At 43.5% G+C, this 22,873-nt stretch overlaps 1 protein-coding gene across 1 annotated transcript in view; it reads right to left on the bottom strand.

Moving 5' to 3' along the window:
• Nucleotides 1-22,873, bottom strand: part of DNAH11 (dynein axonemal heavy chain 11) — a 319,324-nt gene that overhangs the window by 273,108 nt on the left and 23,343 nt on the right. Inside the window, exons 8-18 of the mRNA XM_075557332.1 lie at nucleotides 22,576-22,743; nucleotides 17,089-17,205; nucleotides 11,105-11,242; nucleotides 10,398-10,522; nucleotides 9,599-9,794; nucleotides 6,136-6,240; nucleotides 5,584-5,976; nucleotides 2,459-2,791; nucleotides 1,736-1,990; nucleotides 1,483-1,652; nucleotides 612-834 (exon numbers count right to left, since the gene is read on the bottom strand). Coding sequence (XP_075413447.1) covers nucleotides 612-834; nucleotides 1,483-1,652; nucleotides 1,736-1,990; nucleotides 2,459-2,791; nucleotides 5,584-5,976; nucleotides 6,136-6,240; nucleotides 9,599-9,794; nucleotides 10,398-10,522; nucleotides 11,105-11,242; nucleotides 17,089-17,205; nucleotides 22,576-22,743 — 2,223 coding nt within the window. The remainder of the gene's footprint in view (nucleotides 1-611; nucleotides 835-1,482; nucleotides 1,653-1,735; nucleotides 1,991-2,458; nucleotides 2,792-5,583; nucleotides 5,977-6,135; nucleotides 6,241-9,598; nucleotides 9,795-10,397; nucleotides 10,523-11,104; nucleotides 11,243-17,088; nucleotides 17,206-22,575; nucleotides 22,744-22,873) is intronic.

Below are 22,873 nucleotides of genomic sequence, written 5' to 3' on the forward strand. Positions count from 1 at the left end.
GGGATCCTGTTTTGGGACCCCGTGATTTTGTCATCCAAGTCAGGTTTACTTTCTTAGCATGTCCATGGTATACATCCAAAGATTAGCATCCTCCCCAAAAGACATGCATTGCTCAGTGTAAAAGAGCTCTGATATATTTCATGTGCAAAAGTGATGGTAAAATAGACCCCTGAAAGCAGCTGAGAGGCGATTTCTATATCCTCGCAATCAAACCAGCAGACAGGGGGACAGTGATTACCGGTGAGTATGTTGGCATAAAAGGAGCCCTGGTGGGTGAGTTAGGTGTCCGACTGCTTACTACAAGGTCAGTGGTTCAAATCCTCTATAGCCATTCCTCAGGAGAAGATCAGAAACGGAGATAGTCACTGTGAGTCATAATCACTGTGCCAGTGGCCCTGGATGCTGGCATGAAACACACCTCCATAGGAGTGTTGGCTGGCTGTGCTACTTGTGTGACCTTGACCAAGTTATTAAATTTCTTTATGTTTCAGACTCCTAACCTATAAAATGAAGACATTAGTGTCTACGGTAAAAGGTGTAATAAAGATGTAATGAGTGTGTGCATGTATTGGGTTTGGTTAGTGATTTTCATCATTCACCTCCATTCTTACCTCCAGCTGAATATAAACTTGTTCAGGCATCTTCTGGCCATAGCTTTCCAAGAGGGTGATGGTTTCTTTTAGCGGTTCAAATAGTTCATCGGTAGCTCTCTGTCGGCTCCTCACAGCCAGGAGATGCCCCATGATGTCAACTAAACCACTGTGAGCACCTTCATTTAATTCTCTTTGAAGTCCTGCATCTGTCTCCTTTATAAATTCTTGTAGCTCATTCAAACTATTAAAAAACATGCGTGTGTGCACATACATTATAGGTACAGACACAAATTAAACACCCTAATACTTTACTGTAATGCTTGACTGGAATTTATTTTTATTATACACCTGGTTAAACATGATTTGTTAGCTGATACCAAGGGCTCAAGTCAAAAGAACACGTTTTGAAAAGGATGATGGCAACCAATGTACAAATGTGTTTTTCACAGTGGATAGAGGTATGGATTGTGATTAAGAGTTGTATGAGCCCCCAATAAAATGATTTTTTAAAAGAATAAAAAAATGGATATAAGTGAATTAATTAGAGATATATTACCGTGCAAGTCTCTCTATCTAGTTCTAAACTTATTTTTTCAATACCCTTCACAAGACCACTGGATTCTCAGCTAGGATAGATCTAAACATAGCTGTGCTTTTATGAAAGTGTGTTCTACAGAATAGAAGTTCTGCACAATGTTTGACAGTGCTGTGTTGTAAAAATCTCTCTGGTCAAATAAATTTGCCAAGTGCACTGAAAAAAAAAAAACATGATTTGTTAACTCTATTCCAAAATTGGCAGTTCTATTGCTCTTAAAATGTAACAACTTTAGGAAATGACCAAGTTTTAAAATTAAGCATTCCATCCAAATACCAAAGTACAAAAGGCTACCTGTCGATGACAAATCTCAAAAGGTGCTCCTGAAACATCCAGCTCCATCTCTTGATAATGTTCAGCAAGCTCACCTTGAAAGGCTTCATGTCTACCTTGAACCAACTGTCAAAAACTCGGAAGTCGTCAAACTGGCTCATCTGAACATACAAGGCCTCATACATGTCAATCTATAATTAGAAAGGGGAGGAAAAAATGGTAACAACTCAACCCAAAGCCAACAGCTATGTAAAATGCTAAGGCTTTCCCTTACCTGTTCTTTGAACTGCTCAAGAGTTGGTGGCTGTTCTGGAATTTCTTCACTTGCACCAGCGTCCATCTCCTCAGTTGTTAAAGTGTGGCCATGCAGGAGAAAGTGCTTCAGGAATTCTGCTCGCTCATCCACCCAGAGGTATGCGTAGGTCTCCAGGGTGTTCCTGAAGTCTAAGACTTTTTGGATGACATCTGCCACTCTGCTCATTATCTCCTGCCTCACCTCCGCCAGGCCTAACATGTTTTCCATGTCAATCTAAATGAGAGGAAAGCCACGTATTACTAAAACCAGTCTTTCCCTACCAATTATTTGACAATTAACAGAATCTAGGCAATTGTTCGAGGGAAAAATCCTTTGAACAACATAAAAATGTTAAACCATTTCCCTCCAGCTTCTCCTTGCTGTGAGCGCTCCATAACCCCATTTTGTTTTTGAATAAAGTCAAATCTACTACCTACTTTGCACACCTGGCTAGAAAGCGCAGCTCCCAGTGGCTGTCGGGGGAGGAAGGGTGGCGAGAGGAAGTGTTCTACATAGGACATGGTTTGCGCTAATGGCAGGGCAACAATTCAACAAGGACGGGGATGCTGGCTGCACAGCGCAACGATGTAACCGGTGCTCCTGAGGGGCACCATGCAAAACTGCTGGACTGGCAAGTGTCCTGTTACCTGCATTTTACCACAATCTAAAAGCCACGCTAATGTCTAATTAGAAATATGATACCTGATAATTTGCGACTTCCAGATGGGAAGCTACTCGTTGCATCTGGGCAGACATTCTAAAACTGCCACAAAGCATTTCTTCTACCAGGTCATAGAAGCTGTCACCAGCCTCTCTTTCTAAAGACGGCTTAAACACAACCTCAGGGGGCATGAGGATCATTTGTGCTTGAAAAAATGGCGCAGGCTTCAACTGTTTCTCCGTATTTATCAGAAAGAAATCCAAGTCGTGCATGATAGCTTGAAAAAAGCCTTCTACCACGATGTCATCGATGAATTCCACGTACATCTTCCATGTGTCCAGAGAAGGACTGGCTTTGAAGAGCTTCCTGTTTTCCTAAAAGCAAGTATTAATAGTTGCATATTAATAATATTGACCAAAATTAGAGCATAAATTCTAAGCATACGGTTCTCAGAAGGCTAAGAAAATCCATTTACGGAGTCCACAGTTCAGGTTAAGCCTACACTGAATAACCTCACACCAGTGAGTCTTGTCCTCAGAGTGCATTGGAAAGTAGATTACTAAAACTATAGGAAAGCTAAAATTTAACGTATTGTTTTTTCTTTGACCCATTTTTAATTTCTATTATCTTCTTCCTTTTGAGTTATTTTTTGGCATTTTGTTATGCTGTCATTGTAGTAGGGGGCTGTAGGATTGTCTTTACAGGAGTCCAGGATAAGTATTCCATAGAGACAGTAACCACATTAATAGTTCCTTAGAGTTATGGCAGACGAGGTTGGGGGCAATGAGGAGCTAATACTAACAAGTGCAAGAATGAAAAGGATGTCCACAAATTGATTGTGGAGATGATTACACAACTCTTTTGACTATACCATATATACTCAAGTATAAGCCAAGTTTTTCAGCATTTTTAATGCAGTTTTTGTGGTACAGTTAGGTGCCTCGGTGGATAATCGAGTCGGCTTATACTTGAGTATATAGGTATTTAAACCACTGAACTGTATGGTAAATGAATCATCTGACAATGAAACTGTTAAAATAACAACGTAAAGAATACAACAATGAACGCTTTCCACTTCGTTTCCGTAGAGAAGGACGGCATCTCTGTGCACAACACAGGAGTACTCAAAGACGAGGCTGCCGTGTCGGAAGCCAGGCGACAAAGAGCTCTGCAAGGCGTTAGGGCCTGAAGTTCCTTTATGTAATACATGCAAAGCCACTTTTAAGGGAAAACCAATACAAAGATTATTATCTTCAACTACGGGCAAGAAATGTACTAGTTTTCAATGAATTCTCATGCACCGAACCTTGCCCACAGCTTCTGTTCTGACCCTAATGGTATGTAGCCTTGACCTTGGCCTTCTAGGGCCATGCGATAAACAAACTCTTCCTTTACAGAACACTAGAACACCTTCATGGATACCTAGCGTTAGCTAGATAGAACTATGTCAGGGAAAGTATAACTATATATTACTCTGAGAGACTCAAAGTGCACCTTTTACCCAAATCTGTTAAACTTGGTTTTAATGAAAAATATCCCCAAATCTTATTCAAGTACCCAGAACTACTTTTTGTGAACTACCCACGAGCAGCCTTTGAAATGATATTCCAGTTTGGGGAAACACAGGCCTCAGAGAAGTCCATGTTCTCTTAATGCTCCATCAAACAGCGAGGTTCTTCTGCCTCGGCATCTTCCAAGAGTGTGGGTGGAAGAAAGGACAAATTGGTGGATCAGGGTGGAGTTTTACATGAGCTGAGATCTGGTTATGGACTGCTATTAGCTGGGTATACAATGGGCCAGAGACATCAAATTGGAACAGGTCAGGGGGTAACATGGGAGATTCCAGAGACCACCTGGCTGATAAAGGCCGCTATACAGGGCAGAGGGCAGAGGGTAGAGGGCAGAGGCCAAGGCAGAAACCAGAACAGAGAAACAGATACACTGCAATGAGAGCTGACTAGAAGGCTCTCTGCTCTCTTCATAATCCACAATGAATACGTGTGTAACCTCTTAATGGTCTCCCTGTCTATCCCCTTGCTTCCTTGTGGCTTACACTCAACCGAGAAGTCTTTCAACCGAGTCTCTGGTTGCTGTTTTCACCCAGAGTAATAGCTGACATCCTTACACAGACGAACCATGTGATAGGACCTTAGTCCCTTCCAAAATCCATCCCACCTACTCTCCCCCTTGTTGGTGCTGCTTCAGCCACGGCTCTCCAGCTGGCCTCCTCCAAGCCTTTGCCCTTTTCTCAATCTAGAACACACCCTCCTTCTCCTGAAGTCCACCTGACTCATCTTCTTCTTGCAGTCTGCACCATTGTCACCTGTGTAGATAGCTCTTACCAAGGACCCCCAACTAAAACACTAACTCCCCTCACTGCCCATCCTGTGTACTCAACTCCTGTTTTCATTGTTGTGTTCATTTTTCTTATCACTAGCTGATAGTGTATGTTGGTCATTTTTTCTTACTATCTTCCCTGACTAGCTTTAAGCTCTGTAAGACAAAACACTTGGTTTGGTTTGATTTTTGTATTCTGCTTCAATTTCTAATTTCCTTAAACTGCTCCTCTTAGAATAGTGTGTTTTACTGTTCTAAACAATTCAAGTATCTGTTCAAAGGAGAGCAACTCTGGCCTCCTGAGAAGAGAGCTGAGTGCTACATGAGATGATGCATGTAAGACAGTTAACACGTATTGGACATTCAACAGTGGTCACTATTAGCAGCATCCTAAAAGAAGATGCAACTGTCAAAAGAGCAAGGGTCTCGTTCATTGAGACGATCACCCATTCCAATATTTTTAAGAGACAGGAAAGGCTAACGGGAATATATTCGAACACTTTGGCATGTTTCTCATTGCTACAGAGGGCCGCTCTGAGTTCAAACTGACTCGATGGCCCCGATCAACAACAACAGCCTATTCTAGTCGCTTCTCTCGGGGGTGAGAACAAGGAGGCCTACGGAAATCATAAGCGAGGTGAATGTCGTCACTTAAAAACGCCCAACAAAACCACACGCAAAGCCCTATAGTGGATGTTTTTTACAACAACAAAAAGATACATAAGGTTTTTAGGGCCCAATAAAAGGTACAACTATATTATTAGTTTTCCTTCTCTCCAAACTTAGTAAAGCAATCTTCTACAACTATTGAAACCATGAAAGAAATCACCTCTACCAAGTCGTGTATCTTGCGGCCATCTTCCTGGATTAACCTGTATTTTTTAGCAAAGATAGCACCCTTGTCCTCGGAAGGAAAGAGGGCCTCCCTCCGGTGCTCCCTCCTGGGCAGGAGCGTGCAGTCGGCCCAGGCTTTCATTGTTTGCTGGATGGCTTTGACGTTGCTCTGAGTCTGCAGCACCCGGCGCTCCAGCTCCAAAGTGGTCCTCTTCACCCTCTCGATGTACTCCCAGCAGTCATCCCGCCAGGTGAGCGACGTCGCTGCGTCCTTCAGCTGGTCCCCGACAGCCGTCAGCTCATCTTCAACCAGCGGGTATTCCACTTCCAGGAGGGTCTGCTTCAGCGTGTTGTACGCGTGCACGAGGAGGTCCAGACTTCCAATGTACTGCCCGAAGCAAAGGAAACCCCGGTGAAAAATGGGCTGGGATGTTACAGCACCAGCTATACTTTCTCTGCTGTAAAGGCATTCCAGTGCCACCTGCCTGCATGCGAGTGGTGAAGAATTTATTTGAAGCATGCCCTAGGCACCATGCAAACCACAAACCTTTAAAATTGTGTTCCTCTTCTTGAAGCTGGCTAAGGCTGAAGCCGGTATGTCTGGCTTCTTCAACATCAGAAGGTATTTCACTTCTCTCAACACAGCTACCAGCTATGGGGACAGAAGCAAGGGTGTTACCTAGTTTAAGAACACCCTTCTCACTGAACACAGGTTTTACGTAAAACACTTACTCGTTCATCCAGGGATTGCTGTACTTAAAACCATCAAGGCAAAGAAATTAGTGTTTCAGATGTTCTTGAAGAATCAAGCTCAGATATTTCTCAAACGCACCACTGATAAAACTCACTGCCCTGGGGTTGAAGCTAACACTAGTGACCCTATAGGAACGGGCAGAACTGCACCCTGGGAGACTGTCACAGTTCATGGGAGCAGAAAGCCCCATCCTTCTCCCAAGGAGCAGCTAGTGATTCCAAACTGCTGACCTTGCACACCGCAGCCTAACGCGTAGGCACCATGCCACCAGGGTTCAAAGTGGACTTGCTTTCCCAGTGCCCTGCGCTTTCTTGTACAGTTTGCTTTGGAAACACAACTTCGGTCCAGCACGATAATGTATACGACACTTTGACCAGCCATCCAATTTTTTTCAGCAAGAAACGTTAGAAATGCCAAAACCTGCACTGAAGTGAACCAAAAGGCTTAGGGATACAGACCACGAGCGAATGTACACCTCGAGCACTCTCCAGCAGCTAGTTCACCCACACACTCTGCACCTCACAAAATTCTGATTTCAAAACACCTTTGCTCGACCTTGTCAGAGCTGAAACCACTCCAACACCCACTTCCACATGTGTGCATCACGCCGTTGCCAAGGTCAAGTGCGCGATGTTCATTCTCACGAGTGCCGTTACGTTCGAGGCTGTTAACGTCCCTGCTCCTCGTCCCCCGTAACTCTTATGCCTTCCACTGAGCAACCCTTTCGGTGCAAAATAAAAGCAAAACAAACCACTGCTCTTGAGTAGATTCGGACTCACAACCACCCCCTGGAGCAGCGGTTCTCAGCCTTCCTAATGTCGCGACCCTTTCTTCATGTTGCGGTGAGCCCCCCTACCCCAACCATAACATTATTTTTGTGGCTACTTCATCACTGTCAATTTGCTACTGTTATGAATTGGGTGACCCCTGTTAAAGGGGTTGACCCCCAAAGGGGTCGTGACCCATAGGCTGAGAACCGCTGCTACAGAACACTGATGTCACAAACTTAATGGAAGCGCACTACTGCGTCTTCGCCCGTGGAGTCGCTGGCAAGTTCAAGGCACCAGTCTTTTGATGAGCAGATGAGGCCTTGGTCATTTCACCAACAATCTCCGGTCACTGACTGTGCAGTAATTCTGAATAAAAAATGATGCTGCTTTGCAGCAGAACTGGCCATCCCTGTACCTTAGGTTCTGGAGGAAAATTGCACAATATCCTAAAGAGGTTAAACTAGTTGATCTTCAGGTCGTTGCTCCATAGGTTAACTGGGATAATATATTATGTGTATTTATAATGCCTTGCACTTTGCTAGAAAGGAGAACCGATCTGTCTTAGAAGAAATACGGCCAGAGGGCTCCTTCGAGGCAAGGATGGCAAAACTTCATCTTTGGACATGTTGTCAGGAGAAACCAGTTATCGGGAGGAGAAGGACATCACGTTCGGTAGGGTAAGGGGCAGGGAAGGAGAGGACGGCCCTTGAAGAGATGAACTGACACAGTGGCTGCAACAATGGGCTCAGTCATAGGAACAATGGGGAAGGTGGTACAGGCCTGGGCAGCGTTTCTTTCTGCTGTGCACAGGTTGCTAAGGGTGGGGACCGACGCAATGTCACCTAACAGCAGCAGCAGCAGATCTTAGATCTCAGGACTTTAGATCCTATCAATTGTTTTTCTAAAATCAAGATGCAAAAATCATCTTTAATTCTCTAGCTCATACATTTACTTAAGTGCACTAGATTTTATAAAATGAAATGCTATTGATTTGTGTGTGTGCATATCTATCTATCTAGATATAATAAGGGTGTAGAGCATGGCTATCCAACTCAGTGACGCTTGCTTTCCAACTTAGTCGGCATATACTTCACTGTTCTGAAAAGCTGTAGGTAATTGCTAATAGTTAATATATATAATGTACCCCCTCTAAAAATTCAGATGTTTACATCCTTACACGTACTTTTGTCATGGAAATGTATAAATACGTATTCTCATATTTAGTGGTTCTGTAGTGCAAAAGCACATTACAGCAGGTAACTAAAAGATGACTTATTCTGTGCCTCTTGTCAGGAGTCTTGGTGGTGTCGTGGGTCCTGAGTTGGGTGCCAACTCCACAGCTCAGCAGCTCCAACCCCTGAGTCACACAGTGAGAGAGAGGGAGGACTGCTGCTCCCGCCTTGGAAACTGTGCAGGGAGAGAGTGCTTCTGTCCCATAGGGTCGCCGTGAGTTGCAACAGACTTGATAGGAGGAAGGTTGGGGTTTAGTGTTGGCATCCAGCTAGATACCAGGCCTGGAGACTGCTGCGGTCCTCAGATAGTGTCGAGCCGGGTCCTGCGCGTAGCCACCCTGCATATAAGAGTCAAGTACCAGGGTCCTGAGCCACCCGCACAGTTATGCTTGGGCTCCTGAAGTGGCCCGCAGCAGCGAGTGTGTCAGTCCTTCTTGTTGAGGGACTTGGAGACAGGATGTTTAAAACATATAAACATACACACTATGCTTGTTATATGCATATGCTTTATAATGTAACATATCAATCGGCACATTCACATACTTGTCGATAAAGTTGCTATAGTTTTGTTATTGTATAACAACGAAATTACGAGAAAATGAAATTCAGAAAATACACACAATTTCCCTTTCTCTATGGCTCATTATGGAATAACAAAGATATAGTCAATTAAAGTTATCTCCCTCTCGGATATTACTTAACTGTTACTATTATTTTAGTATTAATATGGTGTTTTATATAAAATTGGTTTGATGAAAATTACCACCTATTTAATCAACATTTAAACTAGCTTTCCCTTTGAAAGAAATGATAAGAAATCAAAATTTGACAGATGGTCTCTTATTCTATCTATTCTGTGGATTCCCTAAATCTTAACTCACATGATGTCATTTTAATGAGGTATTGGTATATGTGTTATAATTATAGTTCAAGCCTGACAGTATCTGATATTAGACTAAGGATTCAATTAACTTGAGCTACTATGTGCCGGAAACACTGCTAGAAACAAAATATAAAGATGAACTGACACCCGCTCTGCCCTCAGCCGCTGCTTTCTAATAAGGATGAGCTCAGTAAATAATTAGAAAGCAAAATAATAAAGAGTACTATGGACTATGGGGAACAGAGCTCTATGAGAAGCTATTCACGGCACTGTTCTTCACAGCTGACGATTTAAGTTTCGTGGAAGTAATAGAAATAAACAGGTAATAAAAACAACCCCTATGTAACATCTTAAAAGACTCAAATCCCTACCTTTGGGTCGAAGTTGACACTGAGAAGACCGTCTATGGCACTGGATTTAATCAAAGGTTGATTCAAATTGAACTCACAGATTTCATCCACATCACGTTTCCATTCATCATAGACACGATTTTCAAATTGTTTGAGCAAAGTTGTCATCTCAACATACTTTTGATAAATTAAGGCACCGTCAGGGCTTTCCAAGAATCTGTAGAAATAGGGGTTTTCCATTTTCCTAGGTTTCAGATTATTTTCAGTAACATGATACATATGGACACATATTATATAATATAAACAGAAAGAGGAATACCAAATAATCCTTATGAATTTTCATTTAAAAGTTGTGAAAGAAATGGAACCGCTGTGGTATTACTGAATACAAGAAGCATCAATTTACCAATTTTTACAAGAGGAGACAAGGATCTGCATAATAAAAGGAGTATTAATGACTAAAGAAAAATTCTATGAACACATTGTTAGTGACAAGGAAATAAAAATGAGAAAGACAAGGATCTGGAAGCATGGAAACATAAGTTATAATAACTGCATTTAAAATATTTGAACACCATCAGGCTACATATATATTCATGTGTAAGCAGAGTTTTTTCAGCACATTTTAATGCCGTTTTTGTGGTAAAATTAGGTGCCTCGGCTGATAGTCGGGTCAGCTTCTACTCAAGTATATATGGTAAATCCCTCCGTTGACTCTTAACGCTCTGTGCTAGTATGTACACCTCACTACTGTATTAAAATGCAGAAACTCTTTTGTCATCAAGGATCATTCTACTATGAAATTAGCCGAGGTGCTTACAGATAATGGAGAGATGTAAAGTTTGACCAAGATATATGAAGTCGTTCGAGAACTTCATTGGCCCACTTGACGTTTCCTGAGGTAAATGGCATGTTCTTGTGAAGAATTACATCTCCGTGTTCAATCTGCAAGTGGATATTTGGTGAAAAGGAAGGAAGGTCGTCAGAGTGCTTTCAAACCGTGTAGCAATTGCGCGTTTCGATATTTTTTACAGTAGAAATCGATGAAGCACACACGTGACTTGGTTATTAGAAAAACTGACAGATGTTTCTACCAACTCCTCCATCTCAAAAAGGAACCCAATGAAAGCATGACATTTATAGTTTCGACGTCTACTCTTCATTTATGATCAAATAGAGTTCCAACTGGCCATCATTACCCACATTTAAAAAGACATTATAATCGGGCAGCAGGTGGGACTCTGAAGACAGCGACCCTGTGCTGGTAGACACATGCCATCGCACATTTGTCAAAACCGTACAGCAGGACCACACATGGCCTTCCGTTAACAATAACTTATCAAGATGGGTTCATCAATTGTAACAAATGTGTCACAGGGATGCAAGAAGTAACAGGAGTAAAAATATGCTGGGGAGAAAGATATGGGGGTTGTCTGCATTTTCCGTACAATATCTTCATTAACCCAAAATAAAATCTAATTTTGAAAAATGACATCATGGATGTGCTCGACTTTATCCCCCACTTACCTGTTTTGTGTGTTCATTATACAAGTGCTTGCACATATCCAACTCTGCATCAAACATGTGTATTAGTGTGCTGTAATGTGGGCGGAAAATTTCCATGACAACTGGTTTCTCTAGAAAATTCCCAAATACGGTCAAAAGCTATAAAAAAATCAAAGTTAAAGAAAGGTTAACAATGAGAAGCTTTTAACAAATACTCAGTTCATCTTTCATTGCTTAAACTTGTCACATGACTAGAAAGTGAGAAAAAAAATCTAGAGCCCTAAAGCTATCTGGGATTGTCTTAAAATTTTAAACATACTGTTGAAATTTCTTAAAATCTCTGTTCAACCAGCAAACTAAATTCTCGTTGTAGTTTCTCTTCCTTCGTAGAGAGTTAGAGGTGTCAGACTGTTCCTGCCCATAGCTGATGCTTCCTGCTGGGTAACAGGAAACATTATAGAAAACACTTTGCAGATATAAGAATCAAGATTGGTTCACTCTTTTTTCCTTTTCTTCCATGCATCTAAACTTTAGATAGAGTCGCTGCTCCCATACACAGCCTCTAGGTCACACCATCAATCATCATACTAACTGCACCAGTCACAATGGCTGCCTTGCTCAGAGGTCCTGGCTGCTCCATCACCCATGTTCCTGATCATAGGATCCAGTGACAGTTCCTTTGATGTGAACGTCCTGGCTTAAATGCCCTGAGCCAACCAGATTCTTCTTCAGCAACAAGTGAGTGAATCCACAAAGGCTGAGGTTGTGAATGAGAGGACTACCAGCAAGGAGCAGTAGGGCTGACAAAAACAGAGGCACGGGCAGCAACAGCATCGCATCACCAGCAAAGCTGAAGAGGGGAGGCCCACAGACTCTTCTTGCTTGGTCAGTGGAGCTCCCCCAGTCTCAAACTAACTTCTCCCAACAAGCAGAGCTACCCAGTGAACCAACCCTCGGTTCCCAGAGCTCTGCTTCGTTTACTCCTCCATGTGCACACTTGTGCCTACTAGCTGATAGGCGTCTCTCCTTGCAACAAAATCAGGTAACTAAAACATGTACCTTTATGTGTTGATGGGGTATTATGTGGCAGGCACTATGTTTTTAGGACTTTAAACATGGTATGATTCTCGCATCCTCCAAAGGAGGAAATGGAGGTCTGTAGAGGAAGTAACTTAGCCACCATTATACAGCTATTGGCAGAGTCAAGTTTGAAGCCAGGGCACTGAACACCAGGGTCTTTGCCTCCTCGTGTGGTCTCGCGTTGGCCAAAGTGCCATAGAAGCTACATTCTTTGGTTCGTTGTTTAGCCCAGACAGACTCTCGGATGTGAGAGTTGTAGGCCTATGTGTGTATTTAATATATATATTAAAAACAAGTAGAAGTCTCTTCAAAATAACAAAGTATATTCAAGATAGCAGAAGACCGCATCAAAGCTTGTCAGTCACGTGGTGAGGAAGTTCACGGACAGCTCCATGGGGGCTCCCGCCCCCAAGTCTCCAGCCTTGGAAATCCAAAGGGGCAGTTCTACTCTGTCCTATAAGATCACTGTGAGTCACAATCTACTGGATGGCAACAAGTCTTTGTAGTGTTTCTGTATTTCTTCCTATCAGCCCCAAATGGATTCCAAAGGATGAAAATGGATTTTGACTATTTTCTTCCCCTAAACAGCCTCTTTGAGATCTGCGGTTTATCTCAATTTCTTCCACTCCTCAGTTTCGTTAGGAAATACAGCTTTTCGTGGGGGCCACAGTTCAACGTCATACGCTGCTATTTTCCCTACGTTTGTTCTACAGTAGATCTTGAAAGAATTGGTGACATCGTAGCCACATGATTCTTAATTTTGATTTCCAAAACATATTATTCTTAGATGCTTCCAGACACTTTCACTTTTTGCTTAAACACTTCCCTTCTACTTTCATGAGGAGCCTTGTGGTGCCGTGGTTTATGCACTGAAAGATTAGGTGAGACCATGCCACCAGGGTGTGCACACACGACGAGGGTGCGCGTCCAGTTTGCCACTCCTTGGGCATCAGAGTGCCATTTCTAAAGCAGAGGGAGACTCTTGTGCTCATCTACTAAAGAAGTGCCACCAGCAGAGCACGTAGGCGATATCTCCGCCTAACGTGGTGGACACAGCAGAGACACCAGAGGCTGTGCCGTGCCAAGACCATGACACAGCAGGGGAGCCATATGGGGACCATGAGGGAGAGTAATAGGCTCCCTCAGCCACGTAACAAGGCAAAGGCGAAAGCATTATAGGCCTAAGAGATCAGAGAGAGAGCTATGACTACTGGCTTAGGAGAGAGAACAACAAACTGTATCCTTAATGTTTTCTGATCCGCACTTGTGATTGCCTATTAACTTCCCTAATAACCCCCCATAATTGTGAGTCCTTCCCTAAGAAACCCCCCTCATCTGTGAGTTCTGCGTAGCCATTTTACTGATTATTGAGCCTGGCAGAGAAGCCCAGTGACATGGGAGAATGTCAGAACAGGATAGGCAAAGATGCAGAGTGGAGGAAGTGTGCCTGACCTCACCCTGTGGCAATGAGTCCAAGGTTGGTGGGGAGTGGAATTCTGCTTCTCCCTGTGGACACCAGAAGAAGTCAGATGTGGTCCCCTGTTCTTTGGTCTACCCAGTTGTGAGGAGGGAGCAGTCCCTGGAAAATGACGTCAGTCGTGCTAGGTAGAGGATCGGAGAAAAAGAGGAAGCCCCTCTCCGATAGGGTGGATAGCACGGGTGCCACAATGCACTCAAACGTGGCAGCAAGTCCGAAAGCAAGGCAAGAACAAGCAATGCTATATTCTGTGTGCATCTGCAGAGGGTCCCGGCTCGTTAAGACCTACTCAACAAGGTGTCATTTGAATCCTGCCTTCTAAAAGGCCCCCTAACCGCTAAGAGTTATTAAACAACTGATTTGTACAAGGAGCTACTGATGGCAATGCCAACAAAACAAATATTAAAAGGTAATACCGGGCCCTCACAGAGTCTATGTAGGCAGAATCGTCTGTTTTTCTGCAGACAAGGTGCAAACAGGTATAAATTAAAATGAAGTATACAATAATGAGACGAATAATAAATTGATATGTACTCTAACAGGATGGTTCAAAAAGTTTGTGGGGGCAAAGACTTATCTTTTAATTTCATTTTGATACAAATTTTTTGCAGCCCCCCCTTATGGAATTCACACGAATGGTTACAGACGGGGTCTCCGTGTCGGTTGAGAAGGTTTTGTGGAAGCAGAGGGAATCAGATGGGAAACGTCAAAGGCTTCTACATTTGAGATCTCACTCTATATTCTTTCTTCTAGTTATTTGTAAACATGGTAAGGAGAACTAACTACAGTGACAGATTATCATAGAGTACAATGCAGCCATTAAAAATATGTACTTTGAATTATTGTGAAAGGAAGAAAATATTCATGGTCTATTTCTAAGTATGCAAAGAACACGGGAAGACTGCGTGCTTTAAAATCAAGAAGGGTGCGTGTCGAGGTTGTGTCCTTTCACTGTACTTATTCAATCTGTGTGCTGAGCACGCCATCAGAATGCTGGACCGATGTGAAGGAGAACGTGTATCAGGACTGGAGAAAGGGGATCAACAAACTGCAATACGCAGATGACGCCGCCTTGCTTGCTGAAAGTGAGAAGAGCTTGAAGCACCTGCTGATAACATTCAGAATTACAGCGTTCAGTATGGATTACAATTCAATGTCAAGAAAACCAAAGTCCTCACTACTGGACCACGAGGTAACCTCATGATAAGCCAAGAAAAGATTGAACTGGTCAAGGAGTTTTCTCTTGCTTGGATCCACAATCATGAAACAGCAGTAACGGGCTCACCGGACACGCGGCTCGGGGTCCGCCTGCTGCAGAAGCCCGCTGACAAGTGCGGAAAAGCAGGGGTGTCCCTGTGAGGACTGAGGTGCGCCTGACTCGAACCATGGTGTTTCTCATCGCCTCATCTAGATGTGAAAGCCGGACACTTACTAAAGAGGCCTCCGGAAGCAATGCATTGAATTACGGTGCGGGTAAAAAGTACACTGACTGCCAAAAGAACAGCAGATGTGTCTCGGGAGAGCAGCCACAATGTTCCTTAGGAGCAAGACTGTCGAGCCATGCTTTGGACATGCTCTCAGAAGAGACCGGTCCCTCGAAAGGACATCATGCTAGTAAAATGGAAGACCAGTGAGACAGAGGAAGACTCCAAGGAGGAGGACGGGCACAGTGGCAGCAACAATGGACTCGCAGGGGCGCCGGACCTGGCAGGATTTCGTTTTGAGTTGGAACCAACACAAGGGCATCTAACAACATTGTTGCCAAGCGGTGAAGAGGACAGAGTCTAAGGAGAGGATGCTGAAGAGGAGCACATATCTAGTCAAATACTGGCAGGAAGAAGTTGCTCATGGTCAACTCTAAGAAATGGGATTACAGGTGACAAAATGCATTTTATACATTTTGGCCTGCAGCATCAGTTTCCCTGAAGCACTCTGAAAAACATCAAGTAACCATTTGGCCCTTGCATGCACTTCATGTGAAAGTGCTTCCTTAGAGCGAGCACACTAGTGCCTTTACCACGATCCAACCAACTCGCTTGAACACGTCCGGCAGGGAGCTTTAGAAAGCCCGTGTCGGCTGCATCCATTGTCAACAAATGCGCACGAGAGTCTTCTTTGCAGGGGAGGCTCACTTAATCACGCCCTTGTACTTGATGTCAAATGTTCTTCTTTGGCGGGACGTGTTAGATGACACCCTTATCCCCCAGAGCTTAGGTTTTCCTTTAGGGCAGAGGTTCTCAACCTGTGGGTCATGACCCCTTTGGGGGATCAAACAACCCTTTCACAGGGGTCACCGATTCATAACACTAACAAAATTACAGTGATGAAGTAGCTGCGGAAATAATTTTATTGTTGGGGTCACCACAATATGAGGACCTGTATTAAAGGGTCGCACCATTAGGAAGGTTGTAAATGTCTATAAGGAGTTGTGGTGACATAGTGGTTATGAACTGGACAGAAAACGACCAGGTCTGCAATTAGCAGCCAGGCATGAGAAAGACGAGGCCTTCTACTCCCGGAAGGACTCGCCATCTCGGAAACCCACAGGGCAGGTCTGCCTCATCCTGCACGGTCACGAGGAGCTAGCCCTGACTCGGTGACTCCACGCTTGGTTTTGTTTTTTTCTTGAGTAAGTTTATATATATAATGTCTCCAACCCCCAACAATAAAGATCAGATTTATAAGCTACTGATAATAAGACAATGATGAATATATATGTATGTATATATATGTATATACATGAATGAATGACACATGTCAGAGCCCATTTATGACAAAGTTATCAGAAAAAGAGTCCCATCCTCAGTCAGGGATTCCTGGTATATAAATCGCTATTGTTCCAGTCAGAATAATCAACAGGTAAATGAACCCATCATATGTAAATACTATATAAATCCAACATATGTAAAGAAAAGAAACTCCTGTGTCCACATACTTTTAACTTTTCACTGGGACTTCATTTCGAATCAGTGTCTCACAGACTACATCAAATTCTAATAGTACTGAGAGTTGAAAATAATGTGAATGTAAGAAAATACCAATAATTAAACATCCTTAAAACTACTTTGTCCAAAATAAATAAGCACCAATACTCATTAGTGCAATGTTGAAAGCTTCTATCTTCGTGAGTGGAATTTGGGGGGCCTGTGAGGAGGGGTTGTAGGGTTATGTATTTGGCTGCCAAACACAAGGTTGGCAGTTCGAAACCACCAAAAGATCTGAGGGATAAATCTGAGTCTTAATGAGTTACAGTCTTGGAAACCCCCAGGGGCAGCTCTACCCTGTACTATTGGATCGATTCATTGGCAGTGCCTTTGATTTGAGAGTCTTGGTGACCAGTTAATCCTTCGCCTGATGACAAAGCAATGTATTCAACCCTTCCATCTAACAAGGTAAATTATTCACTAGTGAAACATTTTTGTGATAGTTTTCTCCCCACAGAACTAACCTTAAATGCAGCCTCTAAACCACTGCAGTTCAAGAAACCTTCACTTAGAATCGTCCCAAGCCTTCTGTCAAAATCCAAAATTTTGGATTTGAACACAGTATAATCACCTTCAAATTCCTGTAAGATAGACAAAAATATGTGTTGTTAGGACAGAATCCTCGCATTTGCAAGAACCTTTTTTTTTCCAACTAGGAATTTAAACCCCTGGAACATTGGGAAGGAGCAATACTGGACTGATTTTCCCAGCAGCCACTCCCGATAGGAACACTGATCTTCTAGCATGGTCCACCCACATGTTCAGAATCCTAAACAATGGCCTGGCCCCCATGCATCATGTCAATGCTGTAGCCCATACACTCACCTAGCACCTAGGAGCATGAGCCTGCCCTCTTCTGCTAATCTCTCTTGATTATAAAGGGAGAAATCATTTTTCAGGGGAAAAAACACACAATAAAACTTACCCTCATTAAAACTTTAGTATATCTGTGAGATTAAACAGAAATGCTGTATGTGATTTTATTTTTAACATGAGAAAAAAACCTAAATGGGAGTCTATCTATATTTCTTGAAATGGGAATTAAAAGCCACAGATCTGTGAGAAAGCATCATTAGCCAAGCAGAGGCAACAGAATACTCTGACATTTTCCCAGTCACTTATTAATATGCCGCTTACAACCCCCGGTTTCCTCCTAATACATATCCACCCACTCCCATAATTAGCAAGAATGAAACAGTGAAGGAATAACTATCACACTCACATCTTTCGTGCAGAAGCCCCAGAAATGCAGAAGCACACGGATGCTTGCTGTCAAGCCTCCCCTGGAGTTCATGCCACAGACTCACCCTCACGATCTTTTGCTACCCTATAAATGAAGCTTCTATCCACGAGTAACAGTAATGGTGATGATGGACAGCATTGATTTAGTCGAGATTGAAATGCTTCACGCTGTTGACTCAATGCTAATAGATTCACATGATGCTGTTAGGTGCCATAGGGTGGTTTCCCAATTCCTGGGGACACAATGGCAGGGAGTCCTCTGAGAGCCATCCCCGTGACTGGTTGTGACCCACAGGGGTTTCATTCAGCTGACCTCAGGAGTGGATCGTGGGATCTTTCTTCCTAGTCTGAAGCTAAAGTTCTGCTGAGACCTGTCCAGCATCATGGCATAGTGCAAGCCTTCACTGGCGCGCAGATGAGGGCCCCACAGAAGGTTCAGTAGCCAGGATTAAATCTGGGCCTTTAACATAAAGGTTAAGAATCCTACCTCTGATCTACCAGTGCCCCCACCATATACCCCAGGTAACATTCTCGGCATGGTATGTGCGAGAAAACAGACTCAGAAGGGTTAAATAATCGTGCAAGGTCACACCATAGGTAAATGGCAGGGCCAGGATTCAGAGGCAGCCAACTTAACTCCACACGCCTAACGATAAAGCTCAGTTTCTAAGAACTCACATGATCTGGAATTTAACATACCCTGACAAACACCTAACAGCAGCCACGTTCCAGGACATTATACACCCTACCCGACAATGCTATATTCAGCATCAACAGGAAGTCTCCACTTCTCCGAAATCACTGCCAGCCTCTTCAGTCAAGGATCACTGACTTTCAAAAGTAATCAAAACTTCCCAACAAGTTTTAACAAGCCTAACATCTCTCCTCTCTTGATAGGCTAACAAAGAACAGACAACTTAAGGCCTGCAAAGGCAAACGGTACTTGAATGTTCAGTAAATACGAACTCAGTGAGGAAAAAAGGCCAGTCTTCCTCCCAGATACTGGCCTCCCTCCCTCACCGATCCCTGAAACCTAAACTAAGAACATCTGGAACTCCGTCCCCGGATGTCCCACAGGAAATGCAGGCTTTCCTTGCACAAATCTGAACCCAGGGTCTCTATGCTGCTGCTCCCCAACTGAGCTTCTGCCACGGTGAGCAGGAGTTTGAGGACCAGTTAAGGTGAAAGTTGCACAGCGTGACGGACCTAAGTGATGTGACTGAACTGTGCCTGTGAAGATTGCTGACATGACAAGTATTTTTGCTGCTTATATATTTACAATAACTAAATGGAAATCTTTGATCCATCAGCGAGTTACGATGATTTTCAAATATTAAACCAGCCTTGAGATCCTGGGGGGGAAAAGCACATTGGGTTTTATTACAGAGTCTGTCTGTCTCTCTCACGCCATTGAATTGAATGTGAGCAAGCCCATAGGGCAGGGTAGAACTGCCCCGTGAGTTTCCAAGACTACTGATTTGTTTAAAATTTCAGTACCTATATTCATGAGGGACATTTGGTCTGCAGTTTTATCTTTTGGTATAGTTTCTGTTGTTTTTTACTTTGGTATCAGAGTAATACTACTTTCCTAAAGTAAATGGTAAGTATTCCCACTTCTTCCATTTTCTGGAAGAGATTGTACACAATTGATGTTAATTCTTTTTAAATGCTTGTTTCAATGTATGGTGAAACTACCAGGGTGTAAACGTTTCTGTTTGGGGATGTTTTAAAATTTAATGGAAACTGATTTTAAAATGATCTAATTTACTGGCCCACATTTCATCCATGTCTGCCACAAAGGAAAGGAAAGTTGATCATAGTAATCAGATATGTAAGCACTAGTATGTATTCTGTGGGTCTGGGGGAGTGTGGGAGGATACACTCAGTGGGTGGGTGTAGGTATACATGTGCACACATGACTGTACTACTAATCTGGAATGAATTTACCATAATCTCAAAAATTATCAACTGGATTTCATCACAAAATCAAAATTCAATAAACTCAACCACAACAAAATGAATAATTTATTAAGCCAAAATGATTGCAATATTCTCAGGCAACTTTTTTTTTTAAAGCAAGCATCTGTTAGGTAGCTAACGTAGGGACTGGGGCATCCATTACGCATGTTCAGAGGTTCGAGCTTCTGGCCTTGCAGGAGTGGTACACCTAGGTAAGCCTTGACTAAATTTGAAAGTAAAAATTCTAAATGTAAAAATAACTCACTCTCCTCAATTCAATTCTAACTCAAGGCAACCCTATAGGACAGCGTATAAGTGCTCCTGTGGATTTCTGAGACCGCAACTCCTTACAGAATTGGAAAGCTTCATCCCCCTCCCTGCTCCAGAGTGACTGGTGGTTTCAAGCAGCTAATCTTGCTGTGAACAGCCCAACATGTAATCACTGTGCCATCAGGGCACCTGCGCAAAATAAAACAGCGCCCCTCAGAGCTTTCCAAATAAGTACCAAGTAATTGCATGTGGTGAAAGCAAATAGATTTTCTGATCTTGTATTTGAGCCTGCGGGTTTTGAGTAGAAATGGGTTGCACTCAGGACTTTTGGTACTGCCAAGGCAGCAATGTCCCTCGGTTGTTGATAAGCTCAGATGCAAACATAAAGGTTGGACGTTCAAGCCCACCCAGAGTCACTTGGTAATCTTTCCAAGAAAGTGAGAACTGTATGATTCAACAATTCTACTAGTAGGCATATGTCCTAGAAAAATAAGAACCATGGAACCACAGACCTATGCACACCCATACTCACTGATGTATTATTCACAAGAAAGAAAAGATGGAAACAATGTAAGTTAGCAGCAGCAGGTGAATGGATAAAAAACTATGGTGTGTACACACTGTTCAATGAACGATGTTCAAGATTAGTGGTGTGTATGAAGCATCTCATAAATGGGTGAACTTAGAAGACAAAATGCTGAGTGAAATTAGTCCATTAATAAAGAACAAACATGACACCACGCCCATAAAAAACTAAGTCACAGTTTACACACATGCGTCCGTCCATTGGAGGGAGCTTCCAGCAGGTTCAGGGGATGGTTCCCTAATCTTCCCCCTCCATTCCCCCAGACGGGAGGCCCACCAGAACACACAGAACTTTACAGAGAAGAATTCAGCTCTGACACAATGGAGTCACCGTGAGTTAGAACCAAATCACCGGCAACTGGTAGTGGTAACACAGTGGCATTAGCTAAACGGAGACACTTTCTCTGACTTCTGTGCTCTGAACAATTCAGTTCGTGGCTTTGAGGAAATCCACGATTCTTCTGCTACTAGAACTCCCCCTTCCCTTGTTTCTTGGAGGCTCTGTCTATAATTCTTCTCTTCTTGGGGGCTCATGTGGTTAGGAGACAGCCTCCCCGCAGAGTATCATGCAGTAGACATCAGTGGAACACCTATCAAGGATCAGATATCTTACAAGGTTCTGGGAACGAGCTCAAGGTCACTCCACACCTAGGTTCCTCCTACTTTCACACAAATTACAGGTTGTCCGTTTAGCAGGGAGTTCCGGGCACTGTCAGCGTCCTTTGCCATTAACTTCATTTCCTCAGAGTTGGTTACACTTCAGATGGTTTATGCTTGCAGGAAGTCCCTGGTTGGTACAAACAGTTATGTGCCGGGATGGCATTCAAGGTCACCCACAGACACCGTGGGAGAAAGCCCTGGTGATCTACGCCTGAAAAAACCAGCCATGGAACCCCGGAGAACCACAGTTCTTCCACCAAACACAGCATTTCCAGCAGTCAGTCAACTTGACAGCAACGGGGTTTCCCCCCAAGTTTGCTAACCATGTCCTTACACAATTAGCACTCTCTCCTTGTATATTTCAAAAACAAATATGTTTGTCTAAGTATAAACACAGTGGGGACAAATTCAACACAACACACGATAACAGGAGTTAAATTTTGCTTCTGAAAGTCACGTGACACTGTTCTTGCAAACCCACCACAATGAAGCTATTTTTATCCTGGAGCGGCAGGATGCTTACCCGCAGCTCCCTGGCCACGAACTCACACCTTTGAAGTGACACAGCACAGGCACCAAGCCATCTGGGTGCCTCCCCGCTACTTTCTGAGCTTGCAAATGTGAAACTGCATTGAGCTATGAAGCACAGCAGAAAAGTATCGCAGTAACAACATGCATCTTCACAATCTGCCAGAATGTAAATGAACACGGTAAAACACAAGGTTCAAGCAGATTTCAAGCAATATCAAGTGATTCTGGAAAAGGCTGAAGTATGACCACGCGAGTTACATGGGTATCAAACAATCAGGCCACGGCCATTAGGACGGAAAGTTCCTTGTCAACAGACGTAACCAGGAAACAAATCCAGACCCAGATCCTCTGTTGCATTAGTTCTTAACTGAAAACGCAAGGGCTCAAGCGATGCCTATGACTCACCACTCCATAGCCAAGAGCCCCACAGCCAAGAGCCCCATAGCCAAGAGCCCCATAGCCAAGAGCCCCATAGCCAAGAGCCCCATAGTCAAGAGCCCCATAGCCAAGAGCCCCATAGCCAAGAGCCTCATAGCCAAGAGCCCCATAGCCAAGAGCCCCATAGCCAAGAGCCTCAGGCGAGGCTGCTCATCTCCCAGGTCTTACAGGCTGGACTCTGCCACCTCGTATCCCTGGGACCTCTGCTGGTCTCCAGCTTACACTGGCGGAAGTCTACAGACTGAAAAGGCAAGGTGCAAAATTACCGTGTTCCTGTCGTCCGAGGGGTCATACGTGCTCTCCATGAATACTTTACAGAGTGCTGAAAACTCTTCAACCATCTCGCAGATCTGCCCGTTGAACACGGCTCCCCGGGAACCGCCGAATTCAAGTCGCTGCAGCTTTTCAAACTCCAACATGGTGACAAATATATCCTTTGTGAGAACACAGGACAGCACAGGCCTTAACACCAAACTGGGCCATGAAAGAACTTTTCAAATGGCAAAGGCAGCATTTCAGACGTGTGCACTCACGTCCACGGGCATTGGATGGGATGGAAACTAT

The sequence above is a fragment of the Tenrec ecaudatus genome, chromosome 9 (genome assembly GCF_050624435.1).
Source record: "Tenrec ecaudatus isolate mTenEca1 chromosome 9, mTenEca1.hap1, whole genome shotgun sequence".
Classification (NCBI taxonomy): domain Eukaryota; kingdom Metazoa; phylum Chordata; class Mammalia; order Afrosoricida; family Tenrecidae; genus Tenrec; species Tenrec ecaudatus.